Genomic DNA, 18,669 nt, shown 5'->3' on the forward strand with positions numbered 1-18,669 from the left:
GGAAGAAGAAAGGAAGAATAAGATGGATATAAGAGAACAAGAGAGGTAGGAAAGAAAGGGAGATCGCAGAAGAAGAAGAAGAAGGAGGAGAGAGAAAGGATTGAATACTTGAACCGTAATTGTAATATTATTCTTAAAGAAAGAAAGACAATACAAGTGGTCCTCGGCGTACGTCCTCGGAGAGTTTCTTTGCTATTTTTATCGATTGAATACGTGGATAACGGCAATCTAGCATGTTTTTCTCTTTATCCAATATCCATAACCTAGGTTTCAAGCCCACACTCTACAAATTTTATTGTATAAGGCTCTTTAGGCCTGAGTCCATCTAGCGAATGGACCGGATACAAATTGTGCACTTACAACTAGTAATGATGAAAACCTTTCTATTGTTAATGTTAGAATTATGGTTAAGTGATTAAATTTACTATTTTCTAAAGCTTAAACTTTTTGAATAATCGGTAATTAAATATGGTATCAGAGCAGTAGATCCTGAATTTGATCCATTACTTTACTCTACCTCCCATTTAAAAATGTTAAATTTCCACTTGTTGGACCTCCACTTAGTAAGGGGAAGTTTAGGCCCACAAGAAAGGGGGAGTGTTAGAATTATGGTTAAGTGATTAAATTCACAATTTTCTAAGAATTTAAGTTTTTGGAACAATCGGTAATTTAACACTTAACTTTAAAACATTTTTATTTTTTAAATTGATAATTCAACTTGGTTCAGGCATGTAGTACAAGGTCTGTACTTCAATCCATGTACTAAAAAAAATTGGAACGCTATAAATGAAACTCAAGGAAGCTCGCTTCAATTATCAGTCTTCTTCAATTATCGAAAGTTTCTGCAGATCTTCCTGATATTGTTGCAGTAGATCATTCAGAAAGCTTTTTCGTTTCTTTTTTGGTGGATACAATGCAATACCCACAGATTTTAGACTCCTAGAAAGCCCGTGACTTAAGCAAAGATTATGTTTCTGGTGGGAAGTTTAGGTCAAAATTTATCAGAAGGCGAAATTGAATTGCGAAGGAATCAAGGTTCATTTCATTGGTAAGGTTCTTCCTTCCAACACTAAATTTTGAAAATGAAATTTATAGTCAAAACTCCACTAAGGAGGATACTATTTTCTTGAGTTTGACTCATGCGAATGATAATTATTGTGCCAAATGCAAAGCATCAATTCTCAAATTTTTATTTTTTTTTTTTTTGGTCCTTTCTCACATTGATGTTAAAACTGTTATTTATTTATTATAATATATATGACTTTATTTGGAACTAATTCAGAAAAAAAAAAATTTGTTAGATTCGCCTGTCATTTCTGCATTAGAATTGTTTTCTTAATTTGATTTGATTTTTTTATACCTTGTTTTTGGTTTTTGGCCGAAAACACTAATGATGGAAGAACCAGGAATCTTCAAAGGCATTGGTTGAATGGCATTCATCTTTGGCACTAAAAAAGTTATTTTCCTTGGAGGCTTAGAAATTACTAGAATTCGACTTGCAAAGATAGACGCTATTCTTTAGTTAGGCCATAATTGCAAGGAAATGATTGTATGTATCTGTTTCTTACAAAATGATAGAAAATGACACAACATTTCTTTGTGGATAGGCACAGCAGGCACAGCAGGCCGGCTAGCTCTAGCTGGCTACAAAGCTTATGCTAATCCATCGATGTAAGTCTAAGAGCATCCACATTCATTTTTCCTAATTCTATCCTATTTTACTATTCAAAAAGTCACTTTATCAATTATACAATACAATTTTGCAACACTTCCACATCCAAACCTTTATTTTCCTATCTTACTCATTAAAATATTATTTCTACACAATAAAATAATATATCAAACAATCACCATCATCTACAATACAACACATTATTTATTCTTTCTTTCTGTTCCAAAACCACAATCACCACCACGGTTGCAATACACACACCTAACACCACCACCACCACCACCACCACCACCAGCGGTGACCCACACCTCAACACCAAAAAAAAAAAAAAAAAAAACCACACCATGAACACAACAACACCACCTCCACCCTCTATGTCAACACCAAAAAAAACCCACAACCAAAACAACACAACCCCAAAAAAAAAAAAAAAAAACCCAGACCATCAACACCACCCTCTCCGATCATCAACACCACAAAAAAAAAAAAAAAAAATACACAGCAACCCACCTCCACCCAGCACCACCAAAACGACACAACCCACAATCATTGTGACCCACACCTCAACCACACCTCGATCCACCGTGATCCGTTGAACTTGAAACCAACCCACACCACATACCCAGCAACCACCGTGAACACAAACCTTAACCACAACCCATTGCCGCCACCGCCACCACTGAAGAGCATGACTGTGAGCAAAACCCACCACCAAAAAAAAAAAAAAAAAAAAAGACCCACGGCAAGCAAAACCCAAACCCACGGTGAGCAAATCCCAGATTTACGCAGGCAAACTCAGACCCACGGCGAGCACACCCTGATTTCGTTCAACCACCCAATCGCCACTCCAAAACCCATTCCAAAAATCCAACCCAATCAATCCAAACCAACACTGATCCATGTCGCCGCCGTCAACCAGAGATAGAGAAACCAAGCCACGTCGCCGTCGTCAGCCAGGCCGATCTGCCGTGGTGTGGTGTTTATGGGTTTTGGGTCTGAAGACTGAAGAGAGAAGGAACAGAGCAGAGAAATAACGAGAGAGAGAGAGAGAAAGGAGAGAGAAAGAATAGGAATTGTTTAATAAAAAGGAGGAGAGAGAGAGAATTAAATAATACTATTTTCATTTACCATTCAGCTACAGTGCATTCTACATTTAGAATTACACTGTAGCTGAATTGCAAAAATTTTTGCAATTGTTGGGTTTTACCATAATCGATGGAGTGCTGTTTTTGGGCTTCAATTGCAAATTGAGCTTACATTTGCCATATGCCCTATTCAATGTGGATGCTCTAACAATTAAAAAAAACCAAAGTGCTGTTCAACACGTTTTTACAAAAATTTCTTTTAATCCAAACACGTTTATACTCGAATCTTGAATATTAATAAACCTGTAGGCTGCACGTCATGCATTGCATTTTGATATGGTAATGAATCAGAAACCCAGAATGATCTTGACCATATGGGGCCAGTCTCTCTCGTCCCGTTCTGGAGTGAGCTGGAGGGCAATCATCATCTTTTGTTTTATTTTTTGGCATATATTTTGAATTATTTAAGAAATTATAGTTTTAAATTTATGGAATAATAATAATAATAATGAAAAGAATGATATTAGAAATATTACAAATTTTACTATATAAAATTTACATACTAATCTTTTTTTTTTTGTTGAGAAAAAATTTAAAAACTAATCTAGTAATGAATATGAGTAGTGCAGCAGTATCAATGCATTTTTACAAAACTTTCTACTAATCCAAACAATTTATGTTTGAATCTTGCATAGCATTTTGATATGATATTGAATCGTAAACCTAGAACGATCTTGATCATATGGGCCACTCTCGTCCATTCCAGAGTGAGCTAGGTACAATCATCATCTTTTATTTAATTTATTTAAGAAATGATTAGACTTAAATTTATGAGTTCTATTTAATGATAATGAAAAGAGTGAGGTTAGTTATGTTACAAATTTTAGTATATAGAATTTACAAATTAATGTGGTAATGAATATGACTTGTGCCACTCCAAAAAAATTAATAAATAAGTGTTTGAATTACTTACTCATTGGTAATTCATCGGTTTGTGAAATTTGTACATTATTCCTATCACCACTCTAATGATGTTTGTTTTTATTTTTATTTCATTAGATCAAAATATAGATTGGTTTTGATGAAGGTGGAATTTGGAACCAAATCTCTTATTCGATGACAAATGATTTTATATTACCATTTGAGTTAATTGAAATTCATCGTAAGTAATTTTATTTTATTAACTGAAATAGCTAAAGAAGCTATCGCTTCTATGGACATCCATGTTCAATGCTCACACAAGGAAAGGATTTCGTCCAAAATTCCAATCAATCAAAAGAGATAAGCATAAGACATCCCCAAATATATATAATAGCTATAGCTATAAGGTATCTTTATGTTGAAATTAGTCTAGTACAGATGATCAGATGTTTGCCGTTGCAAGTTGTAATATTTTACCCCAAAAAATACTTCATACATATCATTCTCGAAACAAAAGTGAACGAGGAAAAGACACTTGGCAGGTAAATTTACCGTCATGCTTTCACTTATAAAAATGCAGGAAAAAGAAAAATGCAAGTTATAGTGTCACCGCTCGCCACCGTCATCACTCTCTTTCTAGAAGTTGAATAACGAACATGAAAGGATCCATTCCAAAAGATCCAAATGGAATGTATATTGTACCGTTTTTAGACCCCTTAAAATACAAGTTGTTTAAACTAGTTATTTAGCCAAGTGATTAATTTAGGTAAATTATTCAAATCAAGGTTAAAACAATAACAATCATATCATGTAAAGCAGTGCAAAAATATAAAAAACACACGATATGATAACCTAGGAAAACCAAATCGGTTAAAAACCTGGGGAGGATTTAACCTAACTATCCTCAAAGTGAAACAAGATCCACTATAAAAGAATTGAAATTTTACAATAACGACTTAGACCACTAACATTCTATTGTTACCTCGAGTAGAAAACTTACTACCATGACCATGTGATAGTTCTGAGTCCACAAACTACTTTTTTCTTAGATCCATGGCATCCACAAGTACACTACTTGTATATCTTTAAGCTCTTTATGCAGCAACTAAAACAATCGCCAAGCTCTCAACATTAATCTCGATCTTGATAATTTTAAGTGTGTATGAAGGCAAACACCTCTAGACCTCACAAGAGATTCACACACACAGCATAAAAAACAATCTAAAAACGTGGGTAGGATTTTTCTATTTATATGAAACATAAAATATAAAACCCTACATGTCAAACGAGTTTGGGCTGAGTTGGAAAATTTTGCAGAAAAATAATCTGTAAGAGCTTCGATTGATTGAGTCTAACTTTCGATCGATCGAGCTTTGCAAAAATTGAACAGTAATTTTCTGCAATTACTTGATTCCAACTTTACGCATACATCACTTTGAGCAGCCTAAATCTAGACTTTACGTTTTGATCATGATTTGCCAACATTACATATTAAAGTTCTAAAACATTTAAATCCTAAATCCTTAGAACCTAACACACACACACACACACAAATATATATATTAACGATCCTTCTCTACACAGGAATATCCCAACGAAACACTTATCTTAAGAAAAAGAAGAAGAAAGAAGATAAGCAAACTTAACTTACATGTCAACTGTTTCAATTTAATAATTCTAATTAGTAAGTTGATTGAACAAGCTAAAGATGGAAGTTTGCTCTTCAAATTTTGAGTGACAAGTTGTTATTGGTGACTAAAAACATAATATTCATGATGAGCCTAAATAAGAACTAATAACAATTTATCTTCTAAAATATGTTGTGAAAATATTTTGAAAATGACGCAGATTGATTCTTTTAACGCCACAATAATAGAATTACTCTCTTTTTCTTTAAAGCCACAACGATAGCATTAGAGGATAATACTTCTTTAAATTATCGTGTTTTCATTGCTCGCTGGATGTTCACACATCGCATGGTTGAATGATATAGAGTTAATTGACCCGTTTTTTTAATGCGGTAACTTCCGCGATACAGCAGCACCGAAACGAGGGATCAATCTTTTATATTCCATTTTCCTTCACTTTTAAATTACCACAATGTTTTTTTCTTTTTAAGAATGGATAAATTACCAATATTTTGATTCAAAAACTAAGGCTGCTAATTAGAAATTTTAAAAACGTAAGCGATAACGAAATTAGCATATTTAAACATTAATGCCCATCATCAAGAATCAAGGCACGTGGTTCTAGCTTAGTTTACAGAGTGACCTCAGAAACTTAACCTATATGTTTAATTAGTAAATTTAAACAATATTTTAACCTTTCTTGTTGTACAGTCAAAACGTATTCTATATTTGCAGAGACAGCTTCCACACGAATTGTTCTTATCATTTTTCCCTTAATTGTTAGCTAGTGCCGGTGGGAACTAATAATAAAGATAAGATCAGTAGCTAGGCATGTCCCACGTCCTCAGACCTTTATTTTTCTACATTATATTGACTTAAAAAAAATAAAAACAGATGCGGCTGCTTAATTTAGGGTAACGTGTAAGTTGTGAATTTGTGATTAGAAACAGACTGAAATCATTGTGTAATTCACCTTACCTTCCAAAAAAGTAATTATTAAAATAAATAAATCGGATTATTTACTTGTTTTCTTGTTGGGAAAAATTCTATATGATTGTGAATAAATTTCGGCAAGTATAGCAGAAAGACAACCACACAAGAACATAAAAATTTACGTGAAAACTCTTTCTCTTTGAAGAGAAAAATCATGGGACAAACTCCGAATAATTTCATTATATTAAATAAAGATTACAACACTTAAAAATACAACTTTAGCAATAAAGAAAAAAAAACTCTCTTTTTCTTTTCACTCACTGCTCTCTTTTTCACTGTATATCTCTCCCAATTTTCTCTTACTCTCTCTATTTCTCTTCTCTCTTTTGCTTGCTCTCACTGACGCAGTTCTTCAAGACTGCACTGCACTTGCTGGGACTTCTCTTTCTCTGCTCCCCTGTCCAAATGGCCGAATGGCCTTGCCCTTTCATTTCTTTGTTTCACCTTTTCTTCTTTTCTTCCTTCCACACCCTTCAAATCAAATCACAATAAATACAAACCACTTACTTTGACTTTGCATCAACCAAAACTCTTTCTTCAGCTCTCTTGGCCGAATGGCCTTTAATGCATCAAGCCATCTTTTCTTCTTTTTCTCCCCCAACGTGTCCAACACTCCTAAGCCAACCAACTTCAATAACTCATGCTGACTTTGAACATGATGAAGAAAAGATAAGAAACATGAAAGACTTGCTCATTAAATGATCATGTCTATTACGTGGGCTGGACTCATGGTACAGTGCACCCAACAGTTTTCACCTTTACGATCCAATAAGAGCAAATCAGCTAAGTAGTCAAAACCATGCGATTTTTGTACAAAAACAAAAGCTTCGTGTACATGAAAGTAACACTAGAAGCTCATTTTTCTTACGCATAGTCTGAATCATTTCAAAAATTGGTTTCTTATTTAAATGGGGGCCATGGGTGTTTGAAAATTTTATATAATTGTGTTAATGGTGTTGCTGAGAAGATGCATTTGTACACGCTACTTACACTATAAATACTTCAAGAAGATCACAAAATAAAGGCACATTTCTCTCATTGTTCTTAGTGAGTTGAGTTCTAAGATGGGATTAGAAAAAATGAGTTCTACCTTATGGTTTTCGGGACTAATATTTCTTAACAGTCTGCTTCTTTGCATGGCTGCAGGACAAGTCCATTACTATGACTTTGTTGTAAGTTCGTTTGTCCATTATATATATATTTCAGTTAACTTGAAAAACGGGTTGATGTTTTTATGCTTTTCATTTGGAACACATATGAGAATGGATCTCATGCTCAAAAGTCAAAAATCATTATGAGACACTTCTTAAAGTGCTTCAAATAGAGTTAAATGCTTGACATATATCGATAATTGTACGTCTCTCATAAACTTTTATTTTGTTTTTCTTCTTGGGGTTTGTGATGGCATACGCAGCTGAAGGAAACAAATTTCACTAAGCTGTGCAGCACGAAGAGCATTTTAACTGTAAATGGAAGTTTCCCTGGGCCAACCATTCGGGTTCACAAAGGCGATACTGTCTTTGTTAACGTACATAATCAAGGGAAATATGGAGTCACTATCCACTGGTAATTTCACTCACCCTTTTCCCATGTGTACGAGAAAAACTCAGTTTAGACAAAAATCTACTTGTAAGTAATGATTGAAGAGTTGTGCTAAGGAGAAAACAATTTCACAATAAAACCTAGTCACGTGACAAGCTGTTGTCGGTTTTCATCTAAGTAAACCACTACCATAACTATTTTACAAACCATTAATAGCTTGCTATCTAAGTTTTACTATGAAATTGCTGTAAAAATATTTTGTGTTTCATTTCTTACTTAAAGGAGTTGTAGTAATGACAGTTTAATATGAGTTTTTTTATTTTTTTATTTTTGAGAAAGGTCTAATATGAGCTAAGAAAGGTCTAATATGAGTTTTTTTTTTTAATCTTTTAAGTAATGTTACATGCATAAAAAATTTAATAACAATTGAGTTAAGTAATTTTATATTTTATTTGGATCTGACATTATTTATTTATTTTGCCAATGATTAGTAATTTGCTACATATTAATGGTGTCAAATTTTTTGTTAGCATAGAATTTATCTGTATCTTTCTGCCAAAACATGGAACATAGAGCGTATAGCCGCCCGACACAACAACCAAAAGCAGCAATTTCCACTTTTCCCATGATAGTGAGTGGGACACGTTAGGGCCTGTTTGATACGTGAGTTTTAACACAATAACTTACATTTTAAATAACATTACATATATTTTCACACACTTTTTTACTCATATATATATCAAAAACACTCAAATAACATAACACAAACTACCTACCAAACACCCCTTTGGTAGTTGGAATATAAAACTAATCTGTCCATTTGGCACAGTTATTGACCAATGAATGACAATACTTATTTACAACCTTTGTCCCTAACTATAGTCTCCTTTGACAAAGTACGCATCCTTTTCCCACATGTTACGACCATGCTATTAGTCTATTACTTGCTTTTAACTTGTTGCACTCGATAATCAGATCGAATAGAATAGGTTTCACCTAAAATGTTAGACTTTGTTTACTTAGTGGGTCGATGCCTAGAAAAAGTAATTCGACCGTGTTGAACTTAAATTTAATTTTTATTTTTCTCATCTTTGAATTATCGAAAAAACAGAAGTTATTTTTTCTTTTCTAAACTTTAATAATGGATAGTTGGATTTACTTCTTATCCTTTTTGTTTATTTATTTCGGTATCTTTGTAACTTTGTTCAAATTCGACTTTCCATTTTTTTGTAAATAATATTGGAAAATGACAGTAAAAATTTAAATTCTAACCTTTGGTCATAGAGACTATAATTATGGGGGAAAAAAAAATGAAACGAGAAGTGAAAATATAAGACAATACATACATGAATAAAACTAGATAAACCTTTGGTTCTCCAATGAAATTAAACTATATATGCGACTGCATTGGCTAATATATCACATAATTAATTCTTTTAATTTTATTTTTGCTAACGTGGGTGCAGAACTCTTTAAGCTCCTAATTATTCATTGTATATGTGTACAGAGTTCTAGTTCTTACATCTTATACATACTATGTAATTACATGGAGAAATCAGTTGGAGACAATAATACAATTTTTGTCATATTGATGATGCAATTACATCATTAAATTTAATCCAAAAGTCTAAGATTTTAAGAAATAGCACATAAATTTTTTCCCAGTGACAGATTTTATGTATGCATCACAATATAAATAACCCTATAATGTATTTATTGCCACATTGTATGACTATGAGATCATCAATTGATTGGAGCTTTATATGAAATAAACTTCTTTGGTAATTACACAGGCATGGAGTTAGACAACTGAGAAATCCATGGTCAGATGGTCCAGAAAACATTACACAGTGCCCCATTGCTCCTAACACAAGCTTCACCCAGGAGGTAATATTTTCTACAGAAGAGGGAACTCTTTGGTGGCATGCTCACAGTGATTGGACCCGTGCTACAGTGCATGGTGCCATTATTATTTTACCTAAACCTGGAACCATTTACCCATTTCCTAAGCCTTATGCAGAAGAGACATTTATTCTTGGTATGCATTTTTAAATTTTAGATACTCTTATTGTGATTATTATTACTTTTTGGGAGTGGTATTCGGTGATTACTTATTTCTCTGTTGGTTCTTAATTAGTGTAACAATAAGAAACTTCCAAAATGACACTAACACCAAGTATTGATTTTTTTAACCACGGATTAAGAGTCTTAATAATTGTGTTTAAACGTACTCACAGGAGAATGGTATAAGGGAGATGTGATGGCAATAATTACTGAAGCTCTTGCAACTGGTGGCGATCCAAACATCTCAGATGCTTTCACTATTAATGGCCAACCAGGAGACCTCTATAATTGTTCTAATGGTATATGAAGGACCAAATTAGTAATTTAATCTAAATTCAATCATAGCACTTTAGGAGCTAGAACTATACATTAGCCAATAAGCTAATAAACCACAAGATTTTGTGGAATTGGCCAGATAAACCGCATAATTAAATTTCATTGAAAAATCTAAGATACACATAAGTTTTTCTATTCTATTTTTTTTTCTTTCCCTGTTTATCAAATCAATTTGACTAATGATGGTCATCATTACTTTATCTTGCAGGAACTACATACCGTCTACCAGTTTACTCTGGCAAGACCTATCTTTTACGCATAATCAATTCCATAATGAATGAAGAACAATTTTTCGGAATTGCAAAGCACAACCTCACAGTTGTTGGGAGTGATGGTGCATACCTCAAACCAATAAACACCAATTATATCATGATAACACCAGGACAAACAATGGACGTTTTGGTCACAGCAAATCAGTCTCCTAGTCTATATTACATTGCATCAACACCATTTGCAGACAGCACTGCTCCCTTCGACAACACCACCACTACAGCAATTTTGCAATATAAAGGCAATTATACTGTCCCATCAACTATTCCCTTCCCAACACTTCCTGCTTACAACGACAAAGACGCTGCTGGAAACTATACAATACGCTTAAGGAGCTTAGCAAGCAAACAACATCCTGTCAATGTGCCAAAAAAGATCACTAAAAGTATCTTTATGATAGTTTCTGTGAATCAGATATATTGCCCAAATGCATCATGTGCAGGTCCGAGTGGTAATAGGTTGTCAGCAAGCTTGACTAATATAAGCTTTGTGACACCCAATATTGATATACTCCAAGCATATTACAGGTATTGCTTTAATTTCTTCCAACTTCTATTCAATAGTACATGTAATTTTTTTTAGGTAAACAGTGGGGGAAAAGAGATGTGGTGTTTGAATCATAAACATAGGACACCATAAAGGATTGTATTACCATTGAGTTATCACTTAAACCTCTTAATAGTGTATGTTTAAATTAAAGGAATTTGACATATTTTAGGATTAAGTTTGGTGGGGAATAAAACAATCTAATTCACTTACTGCCAACAAAATTTGATATATGAAGGGGGTAATTATATATATCATAAAAATATAGCTACTGTTTTTTAAAAGTAAATAATCATATAAATTTTAGGTTAAATTACTAATATGATACTCCAACTATTAAATAAAGTTTACTTTGGTATCTCGATTATTAATTGTATTATGTTTGTGCGTCAATTATTAATTGTGTCAATTTAGTTCCTAATCTTTTAAAATTGAATCAATTTTATTCTTGAAATACCTATCTATTTAAATTAAATTAAATTAATTGACATGAAAATGTGACATATTTTAAAAGGTTATTATGAAAAATAAAATAAAATAATTCAAAATTAATAGTTTAAAATCATGTCAATTTGAACTATTAATTTTATAAAAATTTAAATGGATAGGATACCCAATAATAAAATTCATTTGATTTTAAAAGTTGAGATATGAAATTGACATAATTAATAGTTATGAGACAAAATTAAACTTTAATCAATAGTTAGAGGACCAAATCAGTAATCTAACTTAATTTTAAGTGAAAATTATGACAAAAAATTTAGTCTTATTATAGCCAAGTTCTTGCCACTGAATAGAAAGCTTAAAACAGGATAATTTATGCTTCCTCTTTTCACAGGAAACTGCCCAGAGTATTTGCAAGCAATTTCCCCTATCAGCCTCTTTATTATTTCAACTTCACTGGAGATGTGGGGAACAATTCATTGTACCCAGCCCTAGCGACAAAAGTCTTGACAGTAAATTACAACGATGCAGTTGAGATAGTACTTCAAGGAACTAATGTTGGGGCTGCAGAGAATCATCCTATGCATCTTCACGGTTTTAGCTTTTACGTGGTGGGAATGGGTTTTGGAAATTTCAACAATAAGACTAACCTTAAGTCTTATAATTTGATTGATCCACCAGAAGTCAACACTGTTGGAGTTCCTAAAAATGGATGGGTTACAATTAGATTCATTGCTGATAATCCTGGTATGTTTTTGAATAAATTTTTATTTATTTATTTTTGAATAAAATACTTTGATTTTTTCTATGCCGTCATACTTACCCTAATTCGAGTTATGTAAAAAATAGTAGTAATGAAAGTCATAATTTTAGTTACTTTTTAGGGTGTGTATAAAACTGTGTAACACAGTTTGTGTGAACAAGTTTAACGCTACTGAAAATTACTTGTGATTTATTATCCACAATGATAAAAAAAAAAAAAAAAAAAAAAAGACAATCATGATGGCTAACTTGAATGATGGTTTAATTTCAGGGGTATGGTTCGTGCATTGTCATTTGGAAAGGCACGCTAGCTGGGGCATGGACACTGTGCTTATTGTGAAGAATGGGGGAACCAGTGCAACAAGCATTCGCCCTCCTCCTAAATATATGCCTCCTTGTTCCAAGTCATAGTTCTAAGAAAGTTTTACTTAAATTGTCATACATCAATAATAATAATTCTAAATAAGTATTTTTGTTTTTAATTTAGACAATAATGCAATGAGTTAATGGCCTAAATTTTTATGCTTATATCCTATAGTTGACGATGGATTGATGGGCTGAGTCCAATCTGCTAATGGTGTTAGATTGGGCTACCTTTAGCCCTTGCGTAACATTTATTGAAATTTCTTCCCATAAGAGAAATCTTTTGATTAAATTTATAAAGATTAAGACTGAAGTCATACTTCTTTGAGAATTAATCAAGTACTACATTTATGGTTAAAGAATGTGATTTGAACGGTGAATGTTTTCGTGGAAACACCAAAAGGTGTCAATTGAGTTATAAAACTCTTGATGATAATTAATTGATTTAATCAATCTAACTTCGTTAAAAACACACATCTACCTTTTGTATACTCTTTTTTGTTTTATTTTTTGTTTTTAGAAGAATTGAAGAAGTCTAAATTGGCCTTTATTGATGAATATTTTTTTTTTGAAATATAGTATCTAAATCATTTGGTAGTTCCTATACCCATACATCCAAATTTGCAAATAAAACTGCTTGTTTAGCAACTGAATGAACAAGCTGATTGTCCTCCCTTTTCACTTGATTAAAACTACAACTATGTAACGTTGACAAAAAATGTCAAATCTCCTCAATAACATAGGTGCCATACATGGTTCTCGCAGGACCCTGGTTGTTAATAGCCGATATTACCAAGTTGCAATTGCCCTCCACTTCAACTTGGAAAATTACAAAGCTCCTTAACAAAAGACGGTGCTCTACTAGTTGCCAAAGCTTCTGGTAGAAGCACCGAATGAGGCAGGGGCACTTTTCGGCTAAGAGCAGCAATGATAAGCCCAGTAGACTCTCGGATTACCACCCCTAAACCTTCCCAAAAAATTGCAGCATCAAAGTTCACTTTATCTATAAGCCCACCTAATTAGTTAAGTAATTAAGTACGGCCAATTATATGAATTTTAATTCTGTTCAATTTTTAAACCATGCACTAAAATTCCATGGGAAAACACAATTATAATAAAAATCTAATACTAGAATGAGTCCACTTAACGAGTGTCTTTTAGGTATTTGTTAATGGGAAATTTTTTTAAAATTTTAATATTGCTTATATGAAAAATATAATAAGAAGTTGTGAAAAAAGTTAATAACTTTTTTATTTTCTCATAAAAACTTTCTAAAAATATTTCATAAACCAATGTCTCAAGGGTTAGGACATTCATTAACTTTTCCCTACTAGAATATATAGTTTCATTTACAGATATAATCTAAATAAATGTTTATTAATAACTAACATAACGATCAAAATTCATATTTAGACACACACACACACACAGATATATATATATATATATATATATATATATATATATATATATATATATATATCTGTGTGTGTGTGTGTGTGTGAAACTTTCTGATGTATTGCATGGATTACCTTCTAGTCTATAATCTATATAAAGCCGAAAATGTTTGACTTTTGCTTAACATTACAATGTCACATAAAATTTTGAGAGCTCACAATTTTATACATCATTATTATAAAATATTATATATATTTATTTATTTATTTATTTATATTTTAATTGAATTTAAATTCCATTTTATATTTAATATATTCATTAAAATCTTGAAATATCATATTTTATTTTAATTGTAGAATATATAACACAATCATGATAAATGCCTAATAATAGAATATTTAGCTTTTTATACAAGCATAATCATAATAAGTGAGTATTGATAAACACACCATAGTATTTCAAACCTTTGAGATTTGCTCTATGATAATTATTTTTTATCATTATGCCAAAATACTAATTAACTTTTGGTATAAGTGTGTATTAAACCCCAAATCACTTTTTTAATGCAACAAATCTTACCTCGAGTTGTTCCTTATACGCTAAAGAAAACTCCTTTTTTTTTTTTTTTGAAAAGTGCTAAAGAAAACTCTTAGCTCCCTAGCTACGACAATTTTAATCCAGAGAGAGAGAGAGAGATTTTTTTTTTCTTTTAGCTTATGCGCTAAGATATATTTCCCTTGAATTTGGTTTGATAATTGGTATGATGGTATCACATCTAATGCCTGAAAAAATTACAAGGCGAAAATGGACAAATACCATCTTTGGTGGAAATATTTGGCGATCTACCACTGTTTACGAAATAATTAGGAATCTACCACTTTTTTGAAAATCGAGTTTGCCGTGTAACTCGAATTTCAGGAACTCAAGTTCTATGAAAAATAGGCACCAATTTTTCATGTAACTCAAGTTTCATAAAATATAGCACAGCAAAGTTGAAAACTATTTTTTCAAAGAACTTGAGTTTATGGAGCTCAAGTTACATAACAAACTCGAGTTTCAAAAGGGTGATTCATTCATATATATTTCCAAAACAGTGGTAGATCACCAAATATTTTGGCCAACAGTGCTATTTGGCCATTTTGGTCCTTACTACACACTAGAAACTTACCAAGCTTCTTGTGGTGGTCCCATTACAATGAAATTATTCTAATTTATAGTCAACTTTGTTAATGGCCTAAAAAAATTTATCGTTCAAACATCAAACTTACCAAATTGCGGTGGCTCCATTACATTGAATTTCTTCTTTATAGTCAACTTTGTTAATGGTCAATTGCGTGTGTTGGTGCTCAAGAATTTAAAAACCAGAAGGAAGGACGTTAATTTACAGTAGAATTTGGACATAATAATTTGACAGATCAAGTTTCAAATGAATGTTATTGGTTTATTACATTTTAAAAATAATTTATATTAATCTATTTGTTAATTTTTTTGTTTGTTTTCTTACTTATGTATCTAAAAGAACAATGATATGACATTTTTTTTTTTTGTTTGTTAATTTTTTCTTCTTAATTTCAGACAATAATGCTTGAGTTAATGGTCTTAATTTGTTTATTATATTCATGTCCGGTTGTTGACCATGGATTGATGGGCTGAGTCCACCCCCCAAATGGTGTTAGATTAGGGCTACCTCCTTGTTCCAAAGATCATAGTTCGAAGAAAGTGGTCTTAACGGCATTTTTAGGATATCTAACCAAAGATCATGGGTTATTGGGCCAAGCTCAACCCGCCTATAGTAGTGAAAATATAATAAGCGGGTCACCTCCAAACCGTATATAATAAGTGGGTCATGCCCAAGGATTGGTTACTACTAGTTCGACAGTGTCCTTGGGCTGGGCCCACGAAGATGCTGCTTCACATTCATTGGTCATGAATCAGGAGATTGAGGTTGTTTCAGTTTAGTGATAAGAATGTTATATTTTGATATCGGTGTAGGTTTCAGAATTACCACTAATATATGAATAGGTAACATTTAAAATAGATAAATTTAGAAGTCTTTTAATAATTAAAAGATTAGTATTTTTTTTAAGAATTAATGCTACAAATAAATTATTTTACAACATTTTTATAAATTGCTAATGTGGTTTAAGCATTTAAGGAGTAATGCCACAAATAAACTATTTTATAATATTTTTACAAATTACTAATGTGGTTTAAGCATTTTCCAAATAATTATTGTTAAGTAAAAATGTGATGTTAATTAGTGATGGCCTAAATTAGAACTAATAAAAATTTGCCACATCAATAATTTGTAAAAATGTTATAAAATAGTTTATTTGTAGCATTATGCGTTGAACCAAATTTTGCTTCGTTGATAAAGAATTGTGGCTGGCTCTCCACATAAAATGTTTTACTTTATTTGTAGAATCGAGGGACCACACTCCTTTCCATAGAGATTTATCCTGGGGGTTAGCTTTAGTCTGAGCAGGGAGGGCTTCTTCTTCCTTCAAAAATCTGTAGCCCGCTTTGCACGTCTACTTTCCAGATGAAAAAAGGCCAATACATAGAGTCTTCATAGTCAGCACGGGCAAGGGGGTATCCTTCTGTCCCAAATTAGCGGTCATGTTTAGAAAATCCAACCTGGAATATCATTTAATTCATTGTTGGTCAAATAAAAATGTAAAAATTTTCAAAACTGCCCTTATTAATTTAAATTAGGGTAAACTACGTTTTTTGTTTTTATTCTATACACTATATTTCAATTTGATCCATAACTTTTCAATTGAATTGCTAACTTTTCAATTGTGTCAATTTAGTTCCTAACCTTTTAATACTGTGTCAATTCAATCTCTGTCGTTATCTTTTGGATGAAAATTAATAATATGTTTAATGAATAAAATAAAAAATTAGCTTCAGTTGATTTGAGAATAAGCTAAAATTTTATTTTGGTTGTTTGCCATGTCAGTAGTTTTCATTCAAAATATAACGGCAGAGACTAAATTGACATGGTGAGTTCCAGTTAGCTTAGCAGATAAAATCTTTGATGGTTGTATAAGAGATCTGAGGTTCAATCCCCGTTTACACCAAACACTGATTGGTATCTTGGTCTGATAATAAAGAGCTATTATCAGGAGCGGACGCCATAGGTTGAAACTCTTTAAAAAAAAGGGACTAAATTGACATGATATTAAAATGTTAGGAACCAAATTAAAATAGGGTATAAAGGATAGAGACCAAATATATAGTTTACCCTTTAAACTAAAGGGAAAAAAATATCATTGACTTTTTAAATAAACTAAAGAATAAGATAATAATTTTATTTATTAATTTTGAAAATAGAACTTTATTTTTAGACATCCAAAAATAGAATAGATGACCAACAATTTGAAATGAGGGAGTATCTATTTAGTTTTCTACCACAGGTTTCTATCTCTCCATTTCAATTTTCAAACGTTTTTTAGCTCTCTCTCTCTCTCTCTCTCTCTCTCTCTCTCTCTCTCTCAGTTTAAAGCTTTTAGTTCACCTATGTTTCAGACATTTGTATGGTGAATTCCCCCATCAGAGTATAAACTCAACAACAAGAAGTCCGAAAGTTGGTAAATTTAAAGGTGAACGGTCGTTACACATGACTTTAACACACCAGTCAAGTAAGCTGTAAGCCAGATATGTTATGAACCTACGTGCATGGTACCTTACAAAATCAATATTCAACATGAAACTCACACACACACACATATATATATTGATGGAAAACTCACATATTTATTTGATATTCTATAAATAATAATAGTAATAATTAATAATAATCTCAAAAACTTCATATTCATATATATAGCATACTATCACTCGTTCAAATATATAAATATTTCTAAAAGTATACAGTATACTCACAAATTAAGATGGAAGAATTAAATCTTAATTCAAACTAATGTCGAGAAGTAAGTTACAAAATTGTGGGGTCAGTGGTAGTATAAATATCCAGTGACCGGTATTTAACTTGATAGAATATAATAAAATGATGTAACATGTTAGGATTGAAGAAGTAAAACATAGGTTTTAGACCACGTTCTTATGAAATTTAATCTCTAATATTATATACAAAATCTTGTAATAAAAAAAATTATTTATTGAAAAAATAACATCTATAAACCTTAAGAGTCTCCAATTAAATCCAATGGTTTCAAAAATTAAAAAAAAATACTAAAATTTTTCAAAAACTAACAAATTAAATTATGTAATTTCAAATGTAACAAATTAAGGTTTGAGACAACAAGTAATAAATTAAAATATCGGTTGTTCTATTTAATTGGATTGAGTTTTTATTTATTTTATGTATTGTAGGGATAAAGGGGCCCAAGAGCATATATTTGGCCGTGGGCCTTGTTCAATAACGCATAGTGGTTCGATGACAGATAGACGATAGGAAAGATGTCAGAGTCAGAGCGCCACGAACAAGCTATGATTGCGAAAGTTTGGAAAGGTTGTCCGAGGAGGAATGCCTTATCGGCTAGGCAAAGCAGAGGTCAGGAAGATTGGTCTGCCCTTAAGGGCAACACTTTGAAAGGTTCTACTGATAAGGATAAACATTAGGGAAATGTAGGACAAAGGGAAGTTGAGAAATATCTAAGAGAAAGCTATTACCACCGCA

General features: G+C 32.0%; 1 protein-coding gene across 1 annotated transcript; it reads left to right on the forward strand.

Moving 5' to 3' along the window:
• Positions 1-7,130: 7,130 nt before the first annotated feature.
• Positions 7,131-12,886, forward strand: LOC142627002 (laccase-14-like). The gene is made up of 7 exons (XM_075800776.1): positions 7,131-7,471; positions 7,714-7,865; positions 9,635-9,879; positions 10,079-10,204; positions 10,450-11,038; positions 11,896-12,248; positions 12,535-12,886. The coding sequence occupies exons 1-7, from the start codon at positions 7,364-7,366 to the stop codon at positions 12,672-12,674; spliced, it is 1,713 nt and encodes a 570-aa protein (XP_075656891.1). The 5' UTR covers positions 7,131-7,363; the 3' UTR covers positions 12,675-12,886.
• The last annotated feature ends 5,783 nt before the right edge of the window (positions 12,887-18,669 follow it).

Source organism: Castanea sativa, chromosome 3 (assembly GCF_040712315.1).
Source record: "Castanea sativa cultivar Marrone di Chiusa Pesio chromosome 3, ASM4071231v1".
Classification (NCBI taxonomy): Eukaryota; Viridiplantae; Streptophyta; class Magnoliopsida; order Fagales; family Fagaceae; genus Castanea; species Castanea sativa.